General features: G+C 44.0%; 2 protein-coding genes across 7 annotated transcripts in view; one reads left to right on the top strand and one right to left on the bottom strand.

The window, feature by feature from the left end:
* Positions 1–17,740, top strand: part of col11a2 (collagen, type XI, alpha 2) — a 46,745-nt gene extending 29,005 nt beyond the window's left edge. For all 6 annotated transcript variants that reach the window (XM_031788575.1, XM_031788574.1, XM_031788576.1 and 3 more), the window contains 51 exons: positions 149–202; positions 446–499; positions 790–843; positions 1,151–1,204; positions 1,500–1,553; positions 1,806–1,850; positions 2,037–2,090; positions 2,797–2,841; positions 2,985–3,038; positions 3,265–3,309; positions 3,602–3,655; positions 4,049–4,093; positions 4,255–4,308; positions 4,413–4,457; positions 5,091–5,144; positions 5,557–5,664; positions 5,862–5,915; positions 6,032–6,085; positions 6,224–6,268; positions 6,491–6,544; positions 6,713–6,757; positions 6,865–6,918; positions 7,025–7,078; positions 7,335–7,388; positions 7,492–7,689; positions 7,819–7,872; positions 7,993–8,100; positions 8,212–8,319; positions 8,549–8,602; positions 8,764–8,817; positions 8,941–9,048; positions 9,160–9,213; positions 9,352–9,405; positions 9,643–9,696; positions 9,799–9,852; positions 9,985–10,092; positions 10,197–10,250; positions 10,482–10,535; positions 11,055–11,108; positions 11,292–11,345; positions 11,578–11,685; positions 11,916–11,969; positions 12,122–12,283; positions 12,458–12,511; positions 12,781–12,816; positions 12,939–12,992; positions 13,249–13,534; positions 14,480–14,592; positions 14,703–14,771; positions 15,059–15,295; positions 15,692–17,740. In XM_031788575.1, the coding sequence (XP_031644435.1) occupies positions 149–202; positions 446–499; positions 790–843; positions 1,151–1,204; positions 1,500–1,553; positions 1,806–1,850; positions 2,037–2,090; positions 2,797–2,841; positions 2,985–3,038; positions 3,265–3,309; positions 3,602–3,655; positions 4,049–4,093; positions 4,255–4,308; positions 4,413–4,457; positions 5,091–5,144; positions 5,557–5,664; positions 5,862–5,915; positions 6,032–6,085; positions 6,224–6,268; positions 6,491–6,544; positions 6,713–6,757; positions 6,865–6,918; positions 7,025–7,078; positions 7,335–7,388; positions 7,492–7,689; positions 7,819–7,872; positions 7,993–8,100; positions 8,212–8,319; positions 8,549–8,602; positions 8,764–8,817; positions 8,941–9,048; positions 9,160–9,213; positions 9,352–9,405; positions 9,643–9,696; positions 9,799–9,852; positions 9,985–10,092; positions 10,197–10,250; positions 10,482–10,535; positions 11,055–11,108; positions 11,292–11,345; positions 11,578–11,685; positions 11,916–11,969; positions 12,122–12,283; positions 12,458–12,511; positions 12,781–12,816; positions 12,939–12,992; positions 13,249–13,534; positions 14,480–14,592; positions 14,703–14,771; positions 15,059–15,295; positions 15,692–15,838 (3,831 nt within the window). In that variant the 3' untranslated portion in view covers positions 15,839–17,740. The remainder of the gene's footprint in view (positions 1–148; positions 203–445; positions 500–789; positions 844–1,150; positions 1,205–1,499; positions 1,554–1,805; positions 1,851–2,036; positions 2,091–2,796; positions 2,842–2,984; positions 3,039–3,264; positions 3,310–3,601; positions 3,656–4,048; positions 4,094–4,254; positions 4,309–4,412; positions 4,458–5,090; positions 5,145–5,556; positions 5,665–5,861; positions 5,916–6,031; positions 6,086–6,223; positions 6,269–6,490; positions 6,545–6,712; positions 6,758–6,864; positions 6,919–7,024; positions 7,079–7,334; positions 7,389–7,491; positions 7,690–7,818; positions 7,873–7,992; positions 8,101–8,211; positions 8,320–8,548; positions 8,603–8,763; positions 8,818–8,940; positions 9,049–9,159; positions 9,214–9,351; positions 9,406–9,642; positions 9,697–9,798; positions 9,853–9,984; positions 10,093–10,196; positions 10,251–10,481; positions 10,536–11,054; positions 11,109–11,291; positions 11,346–11,577; positions 11,686–11,915; positions 11,970–12,121; positions 12,284–12,457; positions 12,512–12,780; positions 12,817–12,938; positions 12,993–13,248; positions 13,535–14,479; positions 14,593–14,702; positions 14,772–15,058; positions 15,296–15,691) is intronic.
* Positions 17,359–22,486, bottom strand: hsd17b8 (hydroxysteroid (17-beta) dehydrogenase 8). Its single transcript, XM_020500414.2, has 9 exons — positions 22,360–22,486; positions 21,672–21,874; positions 21,275–21,391; positions 20,980–21,075; positions 20,785–20,870; positions 19,395–19,479; positions 19,250–19,292; positions 19,052–19,126; positions 17,359–18,939 (listed from the first exon to the last, which is right to left on the bottom strand). The coding sequence occupies exons 1-9, from the start codon at positions 22,460–22,462 to the stop codon at positions 18,920–18,922; spliced, it is 828 nt and encodes a 275-aa protein (XP_020356003.1). The 5' UTR covers positions 22,463–22,486; the 3' UTR covers positions 17,359–18,919.
* Positions 22,487–23,125: the final 639 nt, after the last annotated feature.

Here is a 23,125-nt window from a genome sequence, read left to right as displayed (position 1 = left end):
TAACAGTCTGTCGATGTATCATAAGAATATTGACCGTGTGTAGATGATCCCCAGATCACCACGGGGATAAAGTAAACAGAGTGACTGGGCTATTTGATTGACGTCTGTGTGTCCCTCCACAATAATGGTTGTTTCTGTTCTATGTCAGGGTACCCCTGGAAGTTCTGGTCTGAAGGGTGAGAGTGGGGATCCTGGACCTCAGGTAAAGAGATATTCATTCCAGAACCACGTCTGTGGACATTTCTTCCCCCTATATCTGACTCAGACCACAGATTGGCTTTATACAGGTACCTTTACACCACTGTAGTGCTGGTCAGTTGTGAAGAGACGGTTGTTTTCCCTCAACTGTAATGTAGTAGTAGTAGAGACTATTTCTCTTTATGTGTTTATTATCGATACTCAATTCAGACAGGCATTCATCACAGACATCTATTCTTTTTTTCAGGGCCCCAGAGGACCACAGGGTTTGAGCGGCCCTCTCGGCAAATCAGGAAGAAGAGTAAGTGAGCGCAATCTGATCTCCATTACTGTATTTATGAATCCGCCCGAAATGTCACGCTATTCCCTATAGGCCCCTGTCAAAAGTAGTGCACTAAATAGGGAATAAGGTGCCATTTTGGATGCTCACTGCCCACATTCCAGTGTTGATACTAGCATGCTATTTGTATGCATGCCCAATACATTGCTTCACACTAAATGGTATGCTATGTCTACAGCCATGCAGATTACAATAAACGCGAATGCAGTGACATTAGATGTGATTGTGTGGTTCCCTCTATCTCCCCTCAGGGTCGTGCTGGAGCTGATGGCGCCAGAGGCATGCCAGGAGAGGGCGGGCCTAAGGTAAGCTCTCAGCTGCTTGTTTTGTCGTAAACATCATCTGTTCTTCCCGATTCTGTTCTACGACCTCACGTAAGTTCTCTGAAAACGGTCTGTATGGCCTCGACTTTGCATGCGTGTTGCTTTTGAATCGTTGTTCAGGTCACATGAATGGTTTTCCATTCTCAGTGCGGATTTCATTTGATGCTCTGGCTTACTGCTGCGCCTTGAACATGCCGCGGTACTGTGTTGTCGATGGGATTCATCCAACAGCCGCACACATTCTTTCCGTTTTCTCCACCCCCTGACTCGACGTGTCTGTCTCTCGCAGGGGGACCGTGGTTTCGACGGACTGCCTGGATTGCCCGGAGACAAAGGACACAGGGTGAGTTCACGGTCGAAGGTCAACCCAGCACACCACCGTAGACACATGGTAGAGGCCTCGTCAAAGAGAGTTTGAGTGTCACATTAAATGAAATCGTGTTGCAGCAAGGGACCGGGGAAAACCAAGCCACTCCATCTGGAACTATTGTGACTCAACATGACTCGTGGTTATTGCCCAGGAAGGAAGACTCTGTCCTATCGACGGAAACAGAGGAAAAACAGAGTGGAATCGGAAGTGTGATGAAGCATGCTGTCGTTTTAATTGTTCTTCCTCCCTCTCTATTCCACCATTTTAGGGTGATACTGGAGGATTGGGACCCCTAGGAGGTCCTGGAGAGGACGGAGAGAGGGTAAGTAGTTTGGCGAAACATCAGACATTGACCTATCAGTCCCATGTCTCCATAGAGATCTATACAACTATGAGTCTATCAGCCCAGAACTACAGTAGAGTGGTCACTGAACCTAGAACCACACACACACTGCATCTACATTTCTACATTTCTCACCGTGGTCTTTTAACATGACCCCATTGATCCTTCAAACTCCTTCCTCACATCCTGTCTCTATCATTCACCTTTTGTGTGTGTGTGTGTTGTTTCCAGGGAGACGACGGAGACATCGGACCGAGAGGACTTCCAGGTGAACCCGTGAGTGTATTTCTGACGCTACCGTTGACATCGGTTCCGTCTCACTACCATCACCGTTCACATTTTTGGGATAATAGTGTGTGTATTGTGTTGTTTATAGCGACTACCTGTTTTAGCTGGCTTGTTATTGACCCGTTCCTGGCTTTTTCTCTCTGTGTTCCTTTGTTGTTTCGCTCTTGTTTTTAGGGACCTCGTGGTTTGCTCGGGCCTAAAGGTCCGAATGGAATCCCCGGCCCTCCTGTAAGTACACACATTGGTGCACCACACTGGAATGTCAGTTTTACTCTAAATATACTTGGCTGTGAAGCTACACTGCAAAAAGTGAATATAAGCAAGCCTAAATATCTTATATTGAGGGATAATTAACTTAAAATGTGTGCTTTTTTCCTTGCTTTCCAAGCTAAATGATCTAATTTCATTGGCAGATCATTTCACTTATTTTAACCTAAAAAGGCTTAATGCAAGTAATTGATCTTATTTCAAGATATTTTACCTTAAAGCGTCATATTAGGGTAAAACATCTTGGGAAAAATATATTGAAATATGTTAAATGACTTAAACCTTTTTTAGGTTAAAATATGCCAAATGATCTGCCAATGACGGTGCACCCTAAAACAACACCATGACCAAGCAGACCCTGCACTGGGATAGTTTCACTACATCCCAGAATGACAACTTTACCCTCATACTACCCCTGAAAGTACTAAGCACCCCTAAAGTAGGCAACTATATGACCAGGAACCACATCAACAGTGTCAGCAGACCACATCAACCTCATGTCACCAGCTAAAAAGCCCCTAAAGTGCAGGATCATGTTCTTATCACTAGTACATCTAGATAGTCATTTTGTAGAAGGCCACTTAAGGTCAGGTCTGTTTACCCTGCATATAGCTATGATAACTAGCAGTCTTTTCTATTTTATGTTATTTTCTTTTTCCTCTTTCAGGGTGTGCGTGGAAACGACGGTCCCCACGGTCCTAAAGGAAACCTGGTCAGTGAATGATTTTCTGTCCTTTTTGTCCTCTGTGGAGTTGAACATATTGATGTATTCCCATTGAGAGCAAACCATCCTTAAAGTCTCAAACCATCTCTTCTTCCTTCCTCCTCTTCTCTCTTCTCTTTTTTCTCTCTCAGGGTCCCCAAGGAGAGCCAGGGCCCCCAGGGCAGCAGGGTACCTCAGGAACACAGGTGAGAAACGTCACAGAGCAGGAGACACATTATTGGGGACAGATTTTAGCCAATTTAAACACTTGCAAATGACTGGATATCACATTCAAATTTTCGACCTCCTTACAATGTGGGATGATCCAATGAAAAATAAGCAACCTCTAATAACACAACTGTAATCTGTGGTAATAATGCCCCAAGCGATGTATCTCTGACCAGATCTGACCGTATGACATGTTTGTTTCAGGGAATGCCAGGGCCACAGGGAGCCCACGGCCCCCCGGGAGATAAGGTAAGAGAACAAAGTGATCCATGACTGTTGTGTGTGTAATTACTATGTAATGAACCTTCATAAAGATATTGACCATCCCGACAGGCTCCAGTAAAGTCTCCAGAACTTGTCACAACTAGTGAAGCGTCACATTCAGAATATTCAGCCAGGAATGATTGACAAGGAGACAAAGTATTGTGTACTTTGCAACTTAGGTCCTAGTGTATTTAGACTGAGTGATGATAACACTGTTACCAGTATTGTCATCAGTAGTCCAGTAAACTTGTGACTTTCTTCTCATCTCCTCCCCCAGGGCCCCACAGGAAAACCTGGTCTGCCAGGAATGCCCGGAGCCGACGGCCCCCCTGTAAGTCACGTACTCACTGACCTATATTGGACTCATCTTTACTGTATGTTATAATAGAGCAATGGAAACATTATTGGTAATCTGCAGAGGTTTTTTAACATGAGATGACGGCAGGGTAACCTAGTGGTTAGGTTGCAAGTTCAAATCCCCGAGCTGACAAGGTACAAATCTGTCGTTCTGTTCCTAGGCCGACATTGAAAATAAGAATTTGTTTTTAACTGACTTGCCTAGTTAAATAAAGGTAAAATAAATAATGCATTACGCAGAATTCCACTGGTACTTTATTGCATTTTCATGGAACAAAGTGGTAAGAACAAGTAATCAGCACATCTTGAATTGAAGTTGTCCTTGATAATGCCTCTCTTGACCTCTGATACTCTCTTCACCTCACAGGGTCACCCAGGAAAGGAGGGACCTGTTGGCACCAAAGGAAACCAGGTGAGATCCTCTAATCGTCTCTCTCCTGCACAGTATTCATGAAATATAGTCAACCTCCGCGCCAAAATCCCCACCAAGATGCCTGCCTATATATTGTGTCTTATACGTTGTGTCTTGTGTGAGGTAGTGCATCATTAACCCTCTCTCCTATCTTCATACAGGGTCCCAACGGTCCTCAGGGAACTATTGGCTATCCTGGCCCTCGTGGCATTAAGGTGAGATGAGTTTTTTTGGGGCTAAAGTCGTCATTAATTGTCACTAATCTGTGACGATAAATGCCTGATTAATGACTGACCTCCTAATCCAGTTGTAATTGCAGGGAACTCAAGGTATCCGTGGACTGAAGGGTCACAAAGGAGAGAAGGTAGGTGACCTCATCCAGTGTATCAGGGATTGACGAATAGTATATGTGACAATAAAACATCTTATCTTTTCGATAAAAAAAACAAGTAGCCTCTCACTTTGAGAACTGATTCTGGTATCTTGAAGGTGACGTACAACGCTGGTCTTGTGTCATGATGACAGTAATGTCGTGGGCTATAACACCTCTGTAACATTTACGTTAGTGTTTGGGTTCGATTGATTTGACATACGTTTAGAAATGTTGTAAAGTTATGTCTCTCAGCCCACTAAAGTGTATTTTGTGAATGACAACAGCCATGGTTATGCAGTTTTCAGAGATCAGCCACTGGTATCTGTACTTTTAGGTTAGGATCACTAGAGGGCGCACTGTGACACACTTTCAGACACGAATGCCACACAGGTGTCAAAGTTCATTGTCTCTCTCTCTGACCTAAACGTGAGAAGATGTACATACTGTTTTTTTTTTTACACTTTAAATATTATTCCACCAACGTTTTCATAATTCTTTATGTTGTAAGAGTTCTTAGGAAGACTTTATTTGGATTTGTGCATTTTAGGGACAACATCCCAAACACTTGATTGACCGTATAAGGCCTTCAGCTTTCAATATTAACCACAATTGCCTTTTTTTTAGGGAGAAGATGGCTTCCCTGGAATTAAAGGAGACTTTGGTGTCAAGGGGGAGAGAGTAAGATACATGTTGTTTATGAAATAATTCCTCCAAAGAATTATATTCAAGTATTATGTATTGTTTTACAATGTCGTGTTACATGTTTGAAGTTATTTGCCTTGTTTCTTTGCCTTGTTATTTGCATACAATTTATTTTTTTATTTAAGGTTTATGTATTGATTCACATTTGATTTGATGTATGGTTATGTTGTTTATGTATTGATTCACATTTGATTTGATGTATGGTTATGTTGTTTATGTATTGATTCACATTTGATTTGATGTATGGTTATGTTGTTTATGTATTGATTCACATTTGATTTGATGTATGGTTATGTGGTTTATGTATTGATTCACATTTGATTTGATGTATGGTTATGTGGTTTATGTATCAGTGTTGATTGATTCCCCTGTGTGTTCCTGCTAACAGGGAGAGGGTGGAGTGCCCGGCCCCAGAGGAGAGGATGGTCCTGAGGGGCCAAAGGGTCGTGTTGGGCCCCCTGGCGAGCTCGGGCCCATCGGTCTGGTTGGAGAGAAGGTGAGAGTAGGGTTCATATTCTGTATAACAGAAGTTTGTTTTATCTTGATTAAAATGACACTATATTTGAAAGTATCTCATAACACACCTACCTGGTTGGCCAATTTTTACATGATGGTGGTTCCGTCTATGTTGTTGGTTTTGGTTTATTTTGATAGGTTCATCAGAGGGTCATTAATGACAGTATCTGATTGCAGGGTAAACTTGGTGTTCCTGGACTTCCTGGCTATCCTGGAAGACTTGGACCTAAGGTAACGACAACCCCGATTTCCTTCGAATTGTTTGCAGGTAACAATTGAAATGTTATCTTATTAAAAGGACTGACAATACGGATGCTAGATGTAACAAATGCTTGATGTGTTTTCAGGGCTCCCTCGGTTTCCCAGGATTCCCTGGAACCAACGGCGAGAAGGGAACAAGAGTAAGGGAATTAAAACTCAAATTGTCGCAGTATGTTCTATGAGTGATGTAACCCAGGTACAAAGTCAACAGCACTGACGTTGATTCTGATGGCTGATGTTGCCTGTGTGTCTGTCTGACTGAGTCTGCGTTTCTTCAGGGTCTGATTGGAAAGTCTGGACCTAGAGGACAAAGAGGACCAACGGTACAGTTCAACTCCACTAAATTCCACTTATTTATATTACTGTTGATTGTCAAAGTCTCTCTTTATAGTTTATGCATCGCTGTTTAAACCAGGGCTCATATTGTATTGGGAACAAACAACAGTTTGGTTAGTTTACTGAGATGAACCAACATGAAGTGGATCAGAAACACTCAACCAAATGCCCATACCATTCCTAATCGATTCTCCATATCTCTCCAACAGGGCCCCAGGGGTCAGAGAGGGCCAAGAGGGTCTACTGGGAAATCAGGAGCCAAGGTAAGACAATGTCTAGAATCTCAACAATACATTTATGGAGGTTAATGCTCAACAGCACTGTCAGTTCACCTACTGGCCACCACAGGGAAGACACGTCATAGTAAAGCTGGAATATTGGTTCGCTGCATGTGATGGTGTTAATTCTGGGCTTCTATTTCTTTTCACTAGGGTACATCAGGAAGTGACGGCCCATCTGGTCCACCAGGAGAGAGGGTAGGTTGTTGGAGTTATCATTTATTTGTTTACGATATACACTTGCCACTATAACATACATGTTGTTGAGAGACTTATACCTGTCCTTCTCCCATTGTATCTTTCAGGGACTGCCCGGACCTCAAGGAGCAAACGGTTTCCCGGGGCCAAAGGGACCTCCCGTAAGGCCACAATATCTACTATATATAGCAATCATTTAAGAATGATTAGTGTAGTTTGAAACTGTAAGTGCCTTCTTTCCCTCAACTCTTTCTGTTTCCTACCCAGGGACCACCAGGAAAGGATGGACTGCCCGGACACCCTGGACAGAGAGGAGAAGTTGTAAGTCTGTTTTCGTGCCAGGAACATGTGGCCATGTGGCGTACACGCTATCAGAAATAAATGTATCTTACAAACAGTGCCATGTCTTCCTTTGGCTAAATTTGTATTTGTTTTTTGTAGTTGATCTCAAATTATACTGTTCATGCTCTACTGTTAGTTCCTCACATGATACACACATGATTGCCTGAGCTGATTGCATTAGGGGTTACACAAGGCTATATTCAAGGCCCAATTCATTTAATTTTCTATTCCACAGGGATTCCAAGGAAAGACTGGGCCACCCGGGCCTCCAGGTGTTGTTGGCCCTCAGGTAAGATTAATGCAACTTTCTTTTATTTACATTGTCCAGTGTCCAATCCATTTTTTATGGATCATATCCACCATTCCACTTTCCCTCCTCTTGATTGTCCCAGGGTTCCTCAGGAGAGACTGGCCCTCTGGGCGAGCGCGGTCACCCCGGGCCTCCAGGACCACCAGGCGAGCAGGGACTCTCCGGACCATCTGGCAAGGAGGGAACGAAGGGAGACCCTGGTCCCCCAGGCGGCCCCGGGAAAGACGGGCCGTCAGGACTGAGAGGCTTCCCTGGAGAGAGAGGAATGCCTGGCACCCCGGTGAGCAGGCTAACCAACACTCTGTCTGCATCTAAAATAGCACACTATTCTCTATATCACAGGGCGAGATGTCATACTGAATATAGATTGCACATGCAGTGTTTTAACTTGTTCCTGTCTGGTCTTTAGGGAGGTGGCGGACTGAAAGGAAGTGAAGGCCCAGCAGGACCTCCCGGAACGGCTGTACGTCTGGCAATAATTACATCTGAAATGAATCATTGTGAAAAGAGAATGTGATGCACAGTATTTGTTGACGTCCACATCACCTTGGCTGTAATCATGTCTGTAACCATACCTGTGCAGGGATCCCCAGGTGAGAGAGGACAGGCAGGCAGCGGAGGTCCCATCGGACCCCCAGGAAGACCCGGCCCCCAGGGGCCTCCAGGACCATCAGGAGAGAAGGGAGTGCCTGTGAGTACTATTACAAAACATATCCAATATACAGAGCTGTCAGATTGAGTCATTGTTCTTCTCTATTCTCTATGTCTCATACATGTTCTCTCTCCCACCCCGTTCCCTCAGGGTGAGAAAGGTCCGATTGGCCCGGCTGGGCGTGACGGTGTCCAGGGCCCAGTGGGTCTGCCAGGTGCAGCCGGATCCATCGGAGTTCCAGGAGAGGACGGAGACAAGGCTAGTAACAATCATCTGTCTCTTATCACATATCCAAACTACTGTATTACCACTTGAAACTATATCAAACTGCTAATTTCAAACCACTTGAAACTATATCATAATGCTAATTTCAAACCACTTGAGAAACTATATCAAAATGCTCATTTCAAACCACTTGAAACTTTATCAAAATGCTCATTTCAAACCTCTCGTAACAAAAGCCTTGGTGGTGAATTGTGTATTACAGGGTGAGGTTGGAGAGCACGGCCAGAAGGGAGCAAAGGGCGGCAAAGGAGAGCATGTGAGTGACATTACCGCCATTATTTTGCTGTCCGTGTCAAATCCACAGATCATGTTATGTTCCTTACATCTATTGTGTCTGAACAATATACTATAAATAGGATTTTCTCTGCTGAAATACAGTGATACATTTGGCTACAATCAAACATTGTGTGTCAACAGGGTCCTCCCGGTCCACCAGGGCCAATGGGTCCACTCGGTCAACCCGGGGCTGCTGTAAGTAGAAACCCTTAACTCCATCAACGGACAGTGTATCATCAATATTGCATCAGACACATAGGAATTCATAGCATGGTGCCCCTAAGAAATGTCCCCTTCACTAATATCTCCATTGTTCAGGGAGCTGATGGAGAACTAGGAGCCAGAGGTCAGCAGGGGCCATTTGGAGCCAAGGGAGATGAAGGAACCAGAGGATTCCCAGGGGCCCCAGGTCCTATTGGACTGCAGGTATGATGACTGATTTCTGTTATGACTATATGATGTTAGCCTCAGTACAATAAACGTGTGATTGTGACGCGATAGGTCAATGGCATCTCTAACTGTGAATGTATCTTGCAGGGATTGCCAGGCCCATCAGGAGAGAAGGGAGAGACTGGAGATGTCGGACCAATGGTGAGAGTCGACGACAAATTGGAGCAACCCAACAGATGATTGGATCTCATGAAGCCAATCACAATAGTTCAGGAAAGAGGTATTGTTCGCATGAAACACACTAGGATATTGCTAAACTCATCCTATCTGTCTCTTTAGGGTCCACCTGGCCCCCCAGGACCCCGTGGCCCTGCTGGTCCCAGCGGTGCTGACGTGAGTACTAATCTTCTCTCAAAACATTCCAGAACTCTTTCCTCACTATAGAATAATCATATCAAATTATTTAATTGTAATGGAGTTTTTATGCTACTGGTGATATTATGAAGCCATCCCACATAAATACCTACTGTAGTTGTCCTGTTGATTTGAAGACATATATGTTATTATGGGTATGACTCTTGTTGTTTTTATATCGTTGACGCTATGATGTGTATCTGTTTGTTTATTCAGGGTCCTCAAGGTCCTCCTGGTGGTCTGGGTAACCCTGGAAACCTGGGAGATAAGGTATACATGACTTCACAATAACTCGATTTCCACGTTCTGTTGTAGTAGTTATGATATGTGTGTACATGTATGTTCTGAGAACTGAACACGTTGTGTTGACAGGGAGAGCCTGGTGAAGCTGGACCACCTGGAATCGGAGGAGAGCCAGGAAAGAAGGTGAGAGGTTGATCCTTACTCTGTCTCTTTGCTTCTTCTCATGGGCCTCAAGGTATTGTCCCATACACACATATTTGTTTCTATGCATAGATGTTTTGTACTGTGAGTGACAGTGTTGTTGTCCAATGGCAGGGCCCACGTGGAGAGCACGGTGACAAGGGAGAGGCGGGACAACCTGGTGCTTCTGGCCCTGCGGGTGGAAGAGGAGGCCCTGGAGACGACGGACCCAAAGGAAACCCTGTATGTCAAACACTCACTCTATAGGAAAACACTGTCACAAAAAAATCACACTTGGTCTGTAAAGTTTGTAAGTCAAACGTAATGCCATTGTGTCTCTCTCCTAGGGCCCTGTTGGTTTCCCTGGCGACCCCGGTCCCCCTGGTGAACTCGGTCCCAGAGTGAGTATCTAAACACTCTTCACACACGTTTCATTAGATCTGTTTTGTTGTGGTTAAACAGATATTCCAAAGCGGGGGTTCATACCATTGCAGACCTAGTGAGTGCAAGATGTGTCTCTGCTGGTGTATCTGTGAATCTTTTTCCATGATTAAAACCCCCAAAAAGTATCTACTTTTGACACCATCTTAGCAATTACCATCATTGATAATGACTCTGTTTCTCTTCTTTAGGGTCAAGATGGAGCAAAGGGAGAGAGGGGAGAGGACGGCGAACAAGGACAAGCTGTAAGTTGCCCTAACTTACTATAGGTACTACATGGGATCTTCAGGACTGTCCTTGTAGCCTTCATTAAGCACTTTGAACTGGATGTCATTAGGTCATATGTTGTCCGTTTACCATCGCCCCGATTCAAAATGGCTCCCGGCAAGAGTAGTGTTTGTAATGTGAAGCACATCCTTAAGATGTATCCAAAAACATTTAGAATTGAGAAATGTAATGGGGTCAGAGAGGACTAAGGGGCCACTGTGGACATATGTATGCAAGTCCCAGCCATAAACCATCTCAATTAAAGCCCTAGGAAAGTGTATTTCCCATGTTGAAGCACCTGTTGAAACATAAAATGGCACTGCAGGATTAAAGTTGTAAGTCCTTCCGAGCAGATCGCCCTTCAGGCCTGTCTAGAATGTAGATTATTATGGAACTCTAAAACAACCATGTTTATTTTGGTTCAGTTCTCTATAGTTATTATTGACCCTGCATAGGTCACTGCGGCGTTATAATGGTGATCGTGCTCTCTACTGTAGGGATCTCCAGGACCCACGGGTGAGAATGGACCCCCTGGTGGACCTGGAAAGAGGGTAAGATCGTTCAGCTCAACAGGCCAAACCACAACTATCATCCACAGACATATCTGTTTGTTTCCAATGTATTCTGTTTGATAAGTGCATATATCTACTCAATGAAGACTACTAGGTGGCCCGATAGGCGGTCGTGAAAAAGCATCATAACGTTGAGAATATTACACATCGCTTACTTCCTAGGGTCTTGCTGGAACGAGGGGGCCAGAGGGACGACAAGGAGAGAAGGGAACTAAGGTAAGAGTTCAAAGGTCGTCGGTCAATGTATTGGCACTGGCAGTTTAGCCTGTGGATCGTTTCTATCTATCTAGTGATGGTTTGCACGCCATGCCAGACAGACCTGACACCAAAATGTATATTTCTCCGTCAATTGTTTCCCAAATATTTGCTCAACTCGCAACACACTTTGGGGATTTGGAATATTGAAGTTTATCAATGTTTTTTTTCCTTTCTCCCCCCCCCCGCCCAGGGAGACCCAGGTGCTAACGGACCTCCAGGAAAGACAGGCCCCGTCGGACCTCAGGGTCAACCAGGGAAACCAGGAACGGAGGGTCTGAGAGGACTCCCTGGATCAGTGGTGAGCGAGATGATCCCGCGCTTCCATGGACAGACTGGGCTGTTCAGTTTGTGGTTCCGTCTACTGTTCTAGTCTGTCTGTCTGTACGGGTGTCCATCTGTCTTACCCTCTGCTCTGTAGGGTCTATTATCGTCTGTTCACTACTACTAGCTATGAGCTTAACAGTGTAGCTGAGCTGTTTGGTGCATTAGGCTGAGTGTCACTAACTTCCTTCTGATGATCTCTTCCAGGGCGCACAAGGTTCTCCAGGCCTTGCCGGCCAGAAGGGACCTCCCGGACCACTGGTGAGATAAGATGTGTACCTGAATAGATCTATAATAGATTGTATCTCCCACAGTGTTGATCTATAGGCATACAGTGCTATATTGATGCTTCAAGTGAATATACCCACTTCCTTAGCTACAGTACCATCTTACTCTTACTCTCTCTCTTCAAGGGACCACCAGGCTTGCCAGGACTGCGCGGCGAGGGCGGTGACAAGGGAGAGAAGGGCCACTCGGGTCTGATCGGTCTGATTGGGCCCCCCGGAGAGCAGGGAGAGAAGGGAGACAGAGGACTGCCAGGGCCACAGGGGACACATGGGTACAAGGGAGAGACTGTGAGTGACACCTGTCTCTCCTTAGCGGACATTATAGAGCTTTGAAAGAGAGCGTACAATTCCTCTGAGCACACGCACACTCGAAATAATCTGTTGTCCCTCCTGAACATGTATTCTGTCGCCCTTCGACAAACTGTTGAGTTCAGTGCTGATGCAATTTCATGTGTGTTTCAGGGTGTCTCTGGAGGCACTGGGCCTATCGGTCCTGGTGGCCCTGCTGGCATGCCTGTGAGTAACCACTTCTACATCACCTCTACTGGTTATTTTATCAGTATATCACGTAACATCTTCTATCTGCTTTGTGTATATACATTTTTTTTAAAGAAGATGGTAACATAGAGAGATTTAAGCATGAATACATCCATGCCTTTTGTGTCTTGCATAATTCTGTCGCTCTCTAATCATTTAAAATGTCCTCTTTTCTATGGCCGTATAACAGTGGTAATAGTTAGCGTCTATTGAATGATAACCCTGACCTCCCTGCGCCTCTTTCCCAGGGTCCCCAAGGTGTCAAGGGAGCTAAGGGTGCTACAGTGAGTAGAACGTCCTCCTCCGCACTCTCTCTAGTGGAATATCTGCTTCCATATTATAGTCCCTGTTGAGTCCCATGTGCACAGTATTGTTCAAATCTCTATCTTCTGTCTGTGTGTTCCAGGGAGGAGCCGGTCCCAAGGGAGAGAAGGGTGTCTCGGGACCTCCTGGGCCTCCAGTGAGTACCCATCCTTTGCATAATCAGTTTACTCCATGAAACAAATTAAATATTCGTATTTTACCGCCATTTTTCAGTTTAGTCCTGCCTAGATCTATGGTTAGTTGCTTACATCATTCTAGAGCATAGCATATGCTCTCATACATCTACAGTTTTCAGTTCAAACATAAATAAGTTCAATTTAACCTAAATCTACGAATCTCATGAATGAATATCAACCAGTAATAACCTTTCTCTGTGACCCGCCTCCAATCAGGGTCCTCCAGGCGACGTCATCCAGCCGCTGCCCATCCAAATCTCCAAGAAGTCCAAGCGCTCCATCGACGCCAGCCGGATGCTGTCCGAGACAGACGCAGAGGCGGTCGCAGCCGACGCCACCGGCACAGAGTTCCTGACAGGCAGTGAGGGCATGGAGGAGATCTTCGGCTCACTGAACTCGCTGCGACAGGAGATCGAGACCATGCGCTTCCCTCTGGGCACCAAGGACAGCCCCGCACGCACCTGCCAGGACCTGAAACTCGGCCAGCCAGAGCTCAAAGACGGTACGGGGCTTTCAGGCGTAAAACAATTCACAAAAATGTGGCAATTCTAACATAAGAATAATAATATAATGTTTCTAAACACTTCTACATTCATGTGGACGATACCATGATTACAGATAGACTTGAATGAATCGTGAATAATGATGAGTGAGAAAGTTACAGATGCACAAATATCATACCCCCCTAAAAAATGCTAACTTCCATTGTAATAGGAATGGTGAGAGGTTAGCAGGGGGTATGAGGGTATGATATTTGTGCCTCTGTAACTTTCTCACTCATTATTCATTCAAGTCTATCTGTAATCATGGTATCGTCCACATGAATGTAGAAGTGTTTAGAAACATATTATAATCTTATTCACAATAAAAGTGACTCCAAAATGACACAATACATTATTTACCATTCATTTCTATTGGGCACAAAATCATCTGGGAAACAATGAAAACAAACAGCAAATACAACTAGGAATATGGGACCAAATGTTAAACGTTTGACTACTTTAATACACATGTATCAATGTTCCATAGTTAGTCATTGTGTTATTTCGCATCCAAAATGCTGACAGAGTCAAAACAACCAAACATTTGTCACTGTCCCAACACTTTTGGAGCTCACTGCCTTAGTTTGCAGCCCAAACTGTTCGGGATGTCTCCTGGTCTGACAAACATCGCTGTAGCTCAGCCACCTTCCACCCCAGACACGGCAGGCCGGCGTCGGCGGATCCGGTGAATGGATACGCAGCCCATGCAAAACAAACATATCTCTAGCTTAAACAGATGGGTTTTGATGGGGATTTGTGTACTATGCTAATTATTTGGTTAATACACCATCAATGCAAAGAAAGATAAATGGCGACTTCACATTGTAATTTTAGTCACATTAAGACATTTGAATTTGAGTTCCTTGGTACTTAGCCGTGCCTCGTCTCTCTGCTCCCCCCTGTAGGAGAGTACTGGATCGACCCCAACCAGGGTTGCTCTCGCGACTCTCTCAAGGTGTTCTGTAACTTCACCGCCGGTGGGGAGACCTGCCTGTACCCCAGCAAGAGCGTGGACACGGTGAGAAGAGAGACTGGGCCTGTCAGTCAATAATGAACACACACAAACTCTACCCTGAAGTAGCTGTATGTTTAAACGTAAGTCTAATTGTCTCTCTATTTCTCTCTTAGGTAAAGCTCAGCTCTTGGACCACGGAGAAACCAGGCTCCTGGTACAGTGAGTTTGCAACTGGCAGCAAGGTTAGTTTGGGTTTATTGCACCATCGTGGAGAATCCCAGAGGGACATTCATTATAGACCATAAGTGTGCTATGTTTGACCTGGATATCAACCAATGGGTAAAGATGAATGTCGATCAGGAAAATTATCAAAGCATTATCATAACACTGTCACTAAGCAACATGTTTATTTAATGTCAGGTTTGAGACATCACACTCTGCTTTCATGCTTATTATAGAGTTCACATCTATTGGCTTTATCTGAGTTTTTCATTTCATGGGGCGTCCTCTCTCCCACCCCACCCCCCAGCTCTCGTATGTGGACTCTAATGGCGAGCCGATCGGCGTGGTCCAGTTGGGTTTCCTGCGGCTGCTGAGTGTCCAGGCCCGCCAAAACCTCACCTACCACTGCCACCGCTCTGTGGCCTGGGCCGACCGCACGGCCAATGATGGCCACAAGAGGGCGCTACACTTCCAAGGCGCCAACGATGAGGACCTCAGCTACGAGACCAGCCCATACATCAAGGCCCTGGTCGACGGCTGTTCTGTGAGTCTTATTTAATTGGTTTATTTAAACAATGTGGTCATATTCAGTAACAATTGCCAGTGTTTTCCAGGGAGTCATGGTAACCAAAGGTCATCTCTAGCTTACCTCTGTGTGCGGACATTCAAGTTATGGATGCGCATCTCAAGTATCTCAAAAAGTAAACTAAGAAACCTGAGATTTTATAGGGGGTCCGGGGGTACATCCCCCCATTAGCTTTTTAAAAAGGAATTCCCTGAATGTTGCTCTATTTTTAATCTGATTAATACTTTAAAAGTATTACTACGGAACTGTATTTTTCCATTACACACAATCAAAGTATAATAATGAATCCAAGGCAGATACCCTTGCTGCACGTGTAGTGATCTCACCTGTCTCTCTGTTTCTGTCTGTCTGCAGTATCGTAAGGGCTTCGACAGGACAGTAGTGGAGGTGAACACGCCCCAGGTGGAACAGCTTCCTCTGCGGGACCTCAAGATCACAGACTTTGGGGAGAGCAACCAGAAATTTGGCTTTGAAGTGGGACCTGTCTGTTTCCTGGGCTAAAACACCATGCAGAGAAATGAGAAACACCTACACGTATAGAATATACACTTACACTGATGAACACACACACACACACCAATATACAGTACATGTCCAGTAATTTGCAAATGTATTTCATGATATCAAGTTCATTCCCGACCATTTATATATATATACACACACACACACACACAAATACTGTTGTGAAACAGACATGCACTCACTCAAGTACATGCCCAGGGGAAAACATCTCCCAAATAGAAATGGACGACGAGAGAAAAGTAGAACACAAACATTCTCACGAAGAGGAAACCAAAGATCGATTGCGAGAAAGAGAGATAGAGTTCTGACCGTTTGCAGAATAAAAGCGTGTTCTTTTCCAACGAACAGCTGGCCCAAAGAGCCGTCTCCTCCTTCCGTGCACACCAGAGCCCACCGTCGCGGACCCCCCTCTCACTCCTCTCTTCTTCCCGCTGTCTCTCTTTCCAGTTGTCTCACCCACTCTACCTCTCTGCATTGCCTTCCCCACACACTTGTACGTCTTCTGCATCTAAGCCCCGCCCCATCCTACGCCTCACTTGCTGCCTCACCACATTAAGGGGAAACCAATGAATGAATAGGAGTTCCACGAAGAGCACAGAGGACCGGAAAACAGCCGAGCCTGTAGCCAACCAGGCCTGACGAAACGGAGACGTCCATGTTGTCTAGCTAAGTTCATGGTCTATTCATCTCCACAGTGAAATTCTGTACCAAACAACTATATCAGCCTAGTTATCCTAAAGCTGGTCAAACACACTAGAGGTGGGTGAATAGAAACTTTGTGGAGTGGAAGCAAAGCGGTGAGATCTCTAGTTTTATCGCGGCTTTAACCTAAGATGTGACTATGAACATCTCTTTGCTCAGTACTGTAATAATAAAGTCCTAACAGCAATGTACTGTCTCTGAACTGTATGGCTGTTTATTATTGGGCCAATAATGTTGCATGCAATGGGACGGAAGGGTGTCTTTGCCTTCTCCAAGGACCAATGAATCAAAAGCCATTAACCTTGTAAATTGTACTGAACGTGATGTTTGGTACATGTATTTTTAATCCTTGTTACAACTGTCATACACAGGCCAGAACTTGCGTTCCGAGACCAACGAATAGGCCAGAATGCCATCAAACCAGTCCAGTATTTACAGGTGTGATGCCTGGAATTTGATTCTTGTTTTATGTAGAACACAGGGTTTCATACCAGGATTTGTGACATTCTGTCTCTTTTCAAGCAGGGAAGGTATCAGGGTTAAATATGTGTATGAGCTTAATAGATGACGGCCGAAAGTTTCTCTCGTACAACAGTGAATAAATGCATGCTTTCAAAAACTGTGGCACGGTGCTAATTATACCAAAGCGTTAATATATTCAGCGTGAATAATTCAAGTTTGTCTCCATCACAGCCACATGATGCTGTCACCAGTTCTCCTACTGGAAATGTGCATTAGAATCCATTTGTACAGACATAGTGAAATTCTATTGTATTTATTGAAATCAAACAAGGTGCTTCAAACAACGACAAGCCAAATATGCCAGTCGAATGTGGTATTTCATTTTGTATTTATTTCCTGTAGTTCTCACTTGATGGTTAAAACAATTAAATACATATTAAACAAAACATTAACCCGAGTTATCTGTGCGAACCCCATTGGTCTATGCATGTCAACAGTTCTGGTGAAAAAGAAAACGTGTCATTTGTGGCCATATCTCATTGTAAACCTTTAGCAATCAACTGTACTGTGCTGTTATATTTCATTGCGGTTTGCCAATGCTGAGCTGCGCTGTGCTGCAGGAGTATGGCGTGGGCGACAAACAGACACCGGGATTCTATGGTTGTGAGAACACAGTGGGCAGGGGACAGCAAGAGGGAGGGAGGGAAAATTCTAGCAACCACCTGGGGAAGAATTATTACGATTTTGTTTATGAGTAAGTAATGTGGCTATGGGGTTGAATATCATTATGGGTATTTTGGTTTGTTTTTCTTTTGATATTGCAGAGAAGGGGGGGGGGGGGGGGTTGACCTAACTAAACCAGAGGTGAAAAATAATTACCTTGTGATTTCGAGTGAAAATCGCATCTATTGGTTAGTTCTATTGTTAAAGACAAATGTTTCAACAAAACATGGTGCTGAAAAGAGAAAGTCTTTTATGTAAGTATTTTTTTTTAAATGTTTGTTTCTGTAATATATAATCTTTTTAAAAAGAGCTGCTCGACTCCCTTGTTATTTTTTCTTAGTCCCTCTCCTGTTTCATTCTCTCTCAACTGGCTGGTGTTGCATGTTGCCCGGGGCTACACAATAGCTAGAATATTTTTCAATTTGATTCCTCTCGACTTGCTGCGTTCAGTAGCTCAGACAGTTGAATACAACCACATTCACAAATCTCCAGTTAACACAGAATCAGTCACATCCCAACCTTATTTCCACTATTTATCACCTCAACACCCCAAAAGATCCCTTCTAGTGTTTTCACTCCAGTTTGATTCTGATCTATGCCTGCTTCCCTCTCGCTCTACAGTCCACTGCTCTCTTTCATTTGTGTTTCATTTTTTTTACCACGTTTTCTGTTGGTTTTTGTTTTGCTTTTAGTTTCACTGTCTCGGTTTGTTCTTGGCTTGTTATTTTCTGTCCGAAGTCTCCAATTAAACCACATGCCAACGCATTTTCTGTGTGCATACTGTATTAGAGTACCTTTGCATGTGTGAAGCCAGCCATTTCTGTTCATAAACATCTAAATCCAACCCTGATAGTAATGACTAGTAGAAGTTTCACTAGTTAAATGATAGTAACTGTACATAATTGTAGAGCGTTTAGAGGTGTAACTTGGTTACATTGGGAAACTACTGAACACTGACCTGCTCTCTGTATTGTGAACTCTCTCCGCAACACGAGATCTCAAAAGCTACAAACATTGGTTTTCATTTATTGCACAAAAAAGACTAGATTTACAAAACAATCAGTTGTGTTATTACAAGCGAAGGCACAATGTGAACGTTGAAGCAATACTCCATTCCTGGACCGAGATGGGAACTTGCCTCATTGGTCTTAATGAGGATGATGGAATGTTGTCTCAGCCAATGAAAAGGCCTCCTGGAGGTGAGTAGGAAATGCTTTTTGTCAACAGGACAGCAGTAAAAAAAAAATGGCATTTCCTGTTAAACATTACTCAATAATTTTTATGTATTTCAGGTGGGTCCATTACCTGTTACTTCAATACTGGTTCCAGTGATGTAGCGAGAGTCATCAGAAGCCAGAAAGGCACATACATCAGCTACCTCTATACACACAGAGAGACAGAGCGACGTTAAGTCTTATAACTTGATTATAAAGGGAACGGAGTTCTGCATTTGTGATGTGCTCTACTGCACAGAGGTGTACAGTATGTATACAGTATTCTTACCTGCAGGCTCTCCCATCCTCCCAAGTGGCACCATGGACGTAAGCTGCACACACAAACACAGCAAGTTAAACACACACTTTTATACAAAAACAACATTGAGGTGGTGACTTTCTATCTAATATAAAAAAGGAGAACTCAGTCGTACCTGACTGATTACTTTCTCTGGTACTTTATCAGTCATGGGTGTGGTTATAAACCCTGGAAGCACACAGTTACACCGGATCCCATATCTGGAGAAAGAGAGCAGATGTATGTTAGGTTTTAGGCAATATTCATACTTCACACCACACCTGGGCCCAGTTTCCCAAACGCATCTTAAGGCTAAGTTCATTAGAACCTTCTTGGGAGCATCGTTAAAACTCTGAGCTGTTTCCCAAAAGCAGCGTTACTGAAGTTGCACCTGAAAACACTCTTTATTTAGTGGTCTGACTGCCTCAGACCACTCGTAGAACAGCAAAGTGGTCGTTTAATGCTTTTATTCTGCTCCATTCGGAGTCACTTTTAAACACAGAAGATCTCCGCTAAACATAGAATCAAGGCGTTTATCTGTCGCTCTGTGACCGCCCAATGCAAAGTTGCCAATGTCTTTGCAATTGGCACAAACAAAGTGAAAGACAAAAACATGCTTCAAATGAAAACCAAGCTGACTGCAAAAAAAGCACACAGTAGGCTTAAAGGCTATATGGGCCGATCTATTTCAGTCAATTGAGTTCTATTTTGCCACTGACGCAGCGTTCCAAGGCACTGCATCTCAGTGCAAGAGACGACACTACAGTCCCTGGTTCGAATCCAGGCGGAATCACATCGGCGTTGATTAGAGTCCCATAGGGCGGCGCACAATTGGCCCAGCGTCGTCCGGGTTTGGCCGGGGTAGGCCGTCACTGTAAATGAGAATTTGTTCTTAACCGACTTGCCTAGATAAATAAAGGCAACATTTTTAAAAATGATTGTAGGCTACACTGTCTGTAATTTCCTGATGTATGACAACATGATGTGTCAAATCTGTGATTAAGTTATTATAGGGTAAGCATTACAATAAACCTCAATATTTGCAGCCAAGTAATAATATATCTCTAGGAGCTGATCCACCGTCAGTGTTGTGGACTAATTCTAATGTTAAAATAAGATTTGAATGGAGAAAGCTGATCCGAGAGATCCTATCAGATGGACACAGGCTCCAACGACGCACTTAGTGAATGTTTTCTCTGCCTGGTGTTTTGGGAAACACACGTCGTAGGAGCAATGGATTGTTAAAACACTCGTAAGCTTAAATTCCATTGCTATCAGGAGACCAGCCCTCCTCACTAAATAATGTTTATAGCCTATTCATCTTCTCTCTATTGGTGAATGGGTCAAATTTGGGGTGTTGAAATCAAATGCAGGGTCATGTTCAGTAGACACAGCACAGAAGATAACAGCCCAAAAAGGGTCGGTACCATCTCAACTTGTACAATATTAAAATGCTCATTTTTGTTTCTGTTGCAAAACATTTTGCTACGGTTTGTCCTAATGAACATTACCCAGGTGTGCCTCACCTGCTCAGCTCCTTGGCTGCAGTTCTGGTCAGGCCCTCCACACCTGCTTTGGAAGCAGAGTAGTTTGCCTGTCCAATATTGCCCACCTGGTAACAGCCAGAAACACAAAGAGAAGGTTAAAGAATGGCAGGAATGAATGTAAGTCTGTTTGAAAGATAATGCCTGGAGTGCCAATAGCTAAGATGTCGGACTCGCCTTGCCCACAATGCTGCCCACGGTAATAATGGAGCCTTTAGGAGCTCCACAGGCAACCAGAGCCTTGCCAACAGCCTGAGTCAGGAGGAATGTACCCTGATAGAGAGGGAAAAGAGAGGGGTTTGTGGGAGACGAGGGTAGGAAGCACTATTTATTGTAACAACGTTTTAACTCTGATTTCAGTGCATCAACGTTAAAAGAGTCACTGAGCCTAAAAGAGAGAGAAACCCTTGCTGCTTTTCTTCCACTGATATAAATATATTGTGGTCAGGACAATAAGAACAAAGGGAAATACCTTTAGGTTGACTTGGATAACCTTGTCAAAGTCCCCGTCCTCCATTTTCAGGAGGAACTCATCCCGAGTGATCCCTGCGGCATTCACACATACCGAGGGAGGCTGGAAGTACCGACACTGCAGGAGGGTATCACAGCACATTGTCTATGAGTTAATCACTTACGGCATTCAGTGACTCACTCACACAAAACGTCTCTTCAGATTCAGGCAATTTCTAACTTCTCGATTTTGTTGCTAAAGTACTGAGTGGAGTACTTTAGGTCAAGGTCCAAAAACGTTACATGATTGACTCATTTTCCTAGTAGGAGACGCCAGCATGTGGTTTAGGATAATAACTAAATTACACCAAACACACACACTGAATTAGTGAGCGTGTGTCTGCACATAAGTCAATCACCTGTATGCTTGTGAATAGTTTCTCTACACTCTCCCTTGATGAAACATCCACAGCAGACGCCATGTGGTCCTGCCCTTTGTGGTCATGGTTCAGGCTGTCCAGGGTCTGATTGGCTGACTCCTCGCTGATGTCAGCGACCACCACTATGGCACCCTCGGAAGCAAATCGCTGGCATACGGCTCGGCCAATCCCGCTGCCCCCTCCTGGAGACAATGGGTAGTGGGGGGTGGGGGGGTGAAGACAAACACATTTTTGTCCAATAAAAATGGCCTAGGCTAAAATATATGTGCATGTTAAATTTACTTAATTGGGATATTGTCATTAAGGTTTCATTAACAAACTGACTTGGATGGCTGTTGCGATACCACAGGACAGATTATTATTGTATTTTCTAAAGCAAATATGCTCAAGAATGTCTGAAGATAATATACTGTAACAGTTATGTAGCTTAGTCGAAACAATGTTACAAAGGCCGTTAGCTACAATATTGTCCTGCAGTGAAATAAAATGATTGAAGTCCAACAACTAGCCCAAGGGTCAGCTACAACAACACAATCTATTGCACCTTAGCTAAGCACACACATCTGCCCCACTAATTTCCTAAAGAGAAGTGCAGATATATCGGCCTACCTTACATATGTATTAAGTTGCATATAAAGGCCGACGAAGCGTGAAAGAAGACACTAACCCGTGACAACAGTCAACCTTGATATGAGCCGTGTGGTGGCCGCCATGATGGTTGTCGTTGAAGACCGAGTTGTTCTCTCTTGATCCAGGAGATGGCGCCACATTGACAGGTTTTGTTTGAGCTCATATCCGTAACTAGCCAGTTTGTCGTCCTAAAAAAATGAATGAGTTTCCTCTGGTTCATTCTAACCTAACGTGGGTTCGTTCGGCCATTCTTAAGGGGGAAATGAATGTTGAATGGGGTTCGTTAGGAGTAACACAGGCTTAGGATATCTTATACGTTTTGTTCTATGAGATAATATCAGGCAGTGTTAACATGACCTTTTCTGTGTTGTTTTGATTGCATTAACGCTTCAAAAACACACAGAATATATTTTTCTTTATCACAGCACGAATTGTACAAGATCTCCTAAACCTATGTTTACCACAGACCGTATTTGGCGTTTAACCCCATTCATTTCACCATAAGCACCATAAGTACGTCCCTACAAAAAGACAGCATTAATATTGCTCAGTATATTTTAATTGCAGCAGGTAATACAGAAATAATAATATTTTGACCTAATATGGAAAGCTATAGGCACAAACATTCAGACAAAGCAATTGCACTTCAATAGGCCGAAACAGTATCAGTGTTTCTCAACCTCGGGCTCGTGGTCCGCTGGGATACTGCAGATGGTCCGGGGAATATTTTTAGATTTTTAAAGGGTTCTCAGCGATGCGAAGCCATAAACGCCTATTGTTATTGTCTGAATCCTTCTTATTTA

The sequence above is a fragment of the Oncorhynchus kisutch genome, linkage group LG14 (genome assembly GCF_002021735.2).
Source record: "Oncorhynchus kisutch isolate 150728-3 linkage group LG14, Okis_V2, whole genome shotgun sequence".
Lineage (NCBI taxonomy): Eukaryota > Metazoa > Chordata > Actinopteri > Salmoniformes > Salmonidae > Oncorhynchus > Oncorhynchus kisutch.
The sequence above is the reverse complement of the archived record's forward strand: the minus strand, read 5'-3'. Positions and strand labels throughout refer to the sequence as shown.

Bases quoted from the DNA above. Each gene is read 5' to 3' on its own strand.
- hsd17b8 (XM_020500414.2), bottom strand. From the start codon at position 22,462: ATGTGGCGCCATCTCCTGGATCAAGAGAGAACAACTCGGTCTTCAACG. The intron at 21,076-21,274 runs GTATTTCCCTTT...CCTCTCTATCAG, and splicing joins TTATCCAAGTCAACCTAAAG to GGTACATTCCTCCTGACTCA. The intron at 19,480-20,784 runs GTGAGGCACACC...CTCTTTCTCCAG, and splicing joins GCAGCCAAGGAGCTGAGCAG to ATATGGGATCCGGTGTAACT.